General features: G+C 35.6%; 1 protein-coding gene across 1 annotated transcript; it reads left to right on the plus strand.

Moving 5' to 3' along the window:
• Window positions 1-1,447: 1,447 nt before the first annotated feature.
• On the plus strand, window positions 1,448-2,371 carry LOC21406756. Its single transcript, XM_010097713.1, has one exon. The coding sequence runs from the start codon at window positions 1,448-1,450 to the stop codon at window positions 2,369-2,371; it is 924 nt and encodes a 307-aa protein (XP_010096015.1).
• The last annotated feature ends 548 nt before the right edge of the window (window positions 2,372-2,919 follow it).

The raw sequence follows: 2,919 nt of genomic DNA on the forward strand, positions 1-2,919 counted from the left end.
ACAAAAAAAATTCTATGAGATTACGCAATCTAGAAGATGATAATCTACAAAGTGGATTCTTGAAAAGTCAAGATAGACAATATTGGGAATGGCTAAAACCTCGGAGACATAGATTACGATAATATCTGAAAACTACTTCATATTCATCTGTTTTAAGTGAAACAAACTAAAGCATATTATATATGTTAATCCACAATTTTAGGGCTTTAAAAATCTTTTTTTAGGGGAATTTGTAAATCTCTTAAACAAAACTATATATGAGTGTCTTGTTGTGCACCAATTAAATTACGGTTGGTTATTCACACATCGCCTTTTACTTTTCACACCCTCCTTCCAATCAGTGGCGGAACCAGGATTATATTTTAGGAAAGGCATAAATTAAAAATGTGAAAAATTTATCAATGCTAATAATATCAACTACTAATACTATTAGCTAGTTGGAGCACATTTTAAACACATGCATATTGTGCCTTATAAAGTCTTAGCACTATAATGGTTGTAGGTACTTTTACACTTAGCCGTGCTCTTGTGAATGACATAATTAATAAGCTTTATGCGCTTGATAAAGAAAAAATGTTTAAGAGAAAATAGTAATGGAGAGTGTTACTTAAAAAAATGCTTAGGGACGTATTTGAGAAAGATCATTTAAAATTTTCTTGTGAGACTCACTTTTGATATAATAAATATCACATGAAATAATATTTTAGAAGGGACAAATTTGGGAAAAAAGGTTTTAACTGGAGAAAAATAATTCAATTAGGTACACTACTAAGTGTAGAATTTAATAGGAAAGAACCAAAAAGAAAATTAGAAAAAAACCAACTAATTAAAAAAATATTAAGATTGGATTTTGAATTTAATGGAGATATTTTAAAATTTATATCAATAAAAACGGGGCATAGATGTGGGGTGTGTGTTTAGAAGAGAGTGTAAAGAGTAGAAAAGAGTGTGTGATTAGAACCACTCTTTTATTACCTGTAACTTAATATCTGTTTTCCTATTAATTAGTAGACCCATTTAAACTCCCATGTTGATATATATCAAATTAAAATTACTACATAAAAGGTAATTGGCGCACTCATTGACACCCTTAATCTCGGACTCACAATATAGAAACTTTGACCATATATGAGTAATTGGCCATAATCAAATAGTGCAAACAGAATAATTTTTTCTGGATGTGTTGGGAATATTTAATTAGGCCAAATAAACTTAATTAATTATGATCACATGGAACAAATCTCAGCCAAAGCTTAGTCATGATCAACTTCAAATCCCTTTCAAGTATAATGCATATATACAAAAACTGTAAAATGGGATTTCCTTCCAAACATGGAGACACTGCATTAACTCCAAAACCCTAAATAAATAGAGGGAGAATTCTCTCCCAATATCCGCCAAACAATCACTCAATATCATTTTATTTTCTCTCTAGTTTCTTTCTTCCATGGGAGACGGCCTTGGTACCGAAGCTTGCCCTTCCGAGGCCTCTAGCATCTCCGCGGCCTCGGACGGAGATGAAAACAAGAAGATGATGATCATGAAGATGAAAATGAAAGAACCCGAAGTACCGGAACAAGTTCCTGGATCGAGTTCTCGTTTGTTGCTTGATCTTAAGCTTTCGAACGGCAAATCGATCGGCGGTTCGAAGCTCGAACTCAATCTTTTCGACACTCTGAGCCCTGGCTCCGGTTTAAAGTCCAATATCAACGAGCCTTCCGATGAGAAGAACGAGCAGACTAGGGTTTTCTCATGCAACTTTTGCAAGAGAGAGTTCTCAACGTCTCAAGCGCTTGGAGGGCACCAAAACGCCCACAAACAAGAGCGTGCCTTGGCGAAACGACGCCAAGGGATTGATCTTGGGGCTCTTAGTAGCTCACACTACCCTTACTATCCCTATTATTCAAGCTTTTCTCCGGCCCACTCTAATTTGTACGGATCTAACTTTAGGTCATCGCTTGGGGTTCGGATGGATTCCATGATTCACAAGCCTAATTCGGCCTATTCGTGGTCGGGGTCGGCCACCGGTGGTTACCGGTACGGTCACGAGATTGCCGGTACTAGTACGTGGTCAAGGCAAGCCGCCGCGATGAACTCGCACCGCCCTATCGACCATAGGCTGAGCACGGATGGCTTTCAGGCTCGCAATATTGGTGGTGGGTTGGGGCTTGGAGGGAATATTACTTGTGGTGTTACTTCTTCAAGGATTGAAGAAAATGGTGCCCTAAGGAATAACTTTGGTGTTTCCGGTACAAATGTTGGAGTAAATCCGGCAATCGGCGGTGCTGATCTTGGGCGGCGTGGCGTCGAACCTCTGAAGAAAAATCATTCCGACGCTCCGGCAGGACTTGATTTGTCTCTCAAGCTTTAGTTAATTTATTTCATATTTTATGTTGTGTTTTCAGTTGTAATTGAATTGTTTGGCCTTGATGTTGTAGTAGTTCCTATGAACTTGTTGTCTGTAATGTTGTTTAGTTTATTTAGTTTAATTTGTATGGACTTTTTGTCCGTAGATCTGTTAAATTTCAAATAATGTTGTCAGTGAGATCATTTGTTTTTTTTTTTAACTTAAGTTATATATGTATATATATATATATATATATAAAATTTTGACTGACGAAACGTGTGCTTCTAAGCTGTACGTTTCCTTTCTTTTATATATGTATATATATATATATATATATATATTTTTTTTTTTTTTTTTTAAATTGCCGATTCTCTTTACATGGATTTCGAAAGAAAGAAATAATCAGAGGTTTATCAAAAGGCTATCAGAAAAAAAGAGATTATTATATATCGCTACACATATTAGAATTGATTGAGAATATAATTTGCTGTGCATATCATATAATACATAATAAAGGATTCATAGAGCTAATCTTCCTTTAATACCCTACGCTTGACTCTTTCTAACATGAA

Source organism: Morus notabilis, unplaced genomic scaffold (genome assembly GCF_000414095.1).
Source record: "Morus notabilis unplaced genomic scaffold, ASM41409v2 Scaffold179, whole genome shotgun sequence".
In the NCBI taxonomy this organism is placed as follows: Eukaryota; Viridiplantae; Streptophyta; class Magnoliopsida; order Rosales; family Moraceae; genus Morus; species Morus notabilis.

What these genes read in the sequence shown, in the direction of transcription:
- LOC21406756 (XM_010097713.1), top strand. Translation starts at nt 1,448, where the DNA reads ATGGGAGACGGCCTTGGTACCGAAGCTTGCCCTTCCGAGGCCTCTAGC.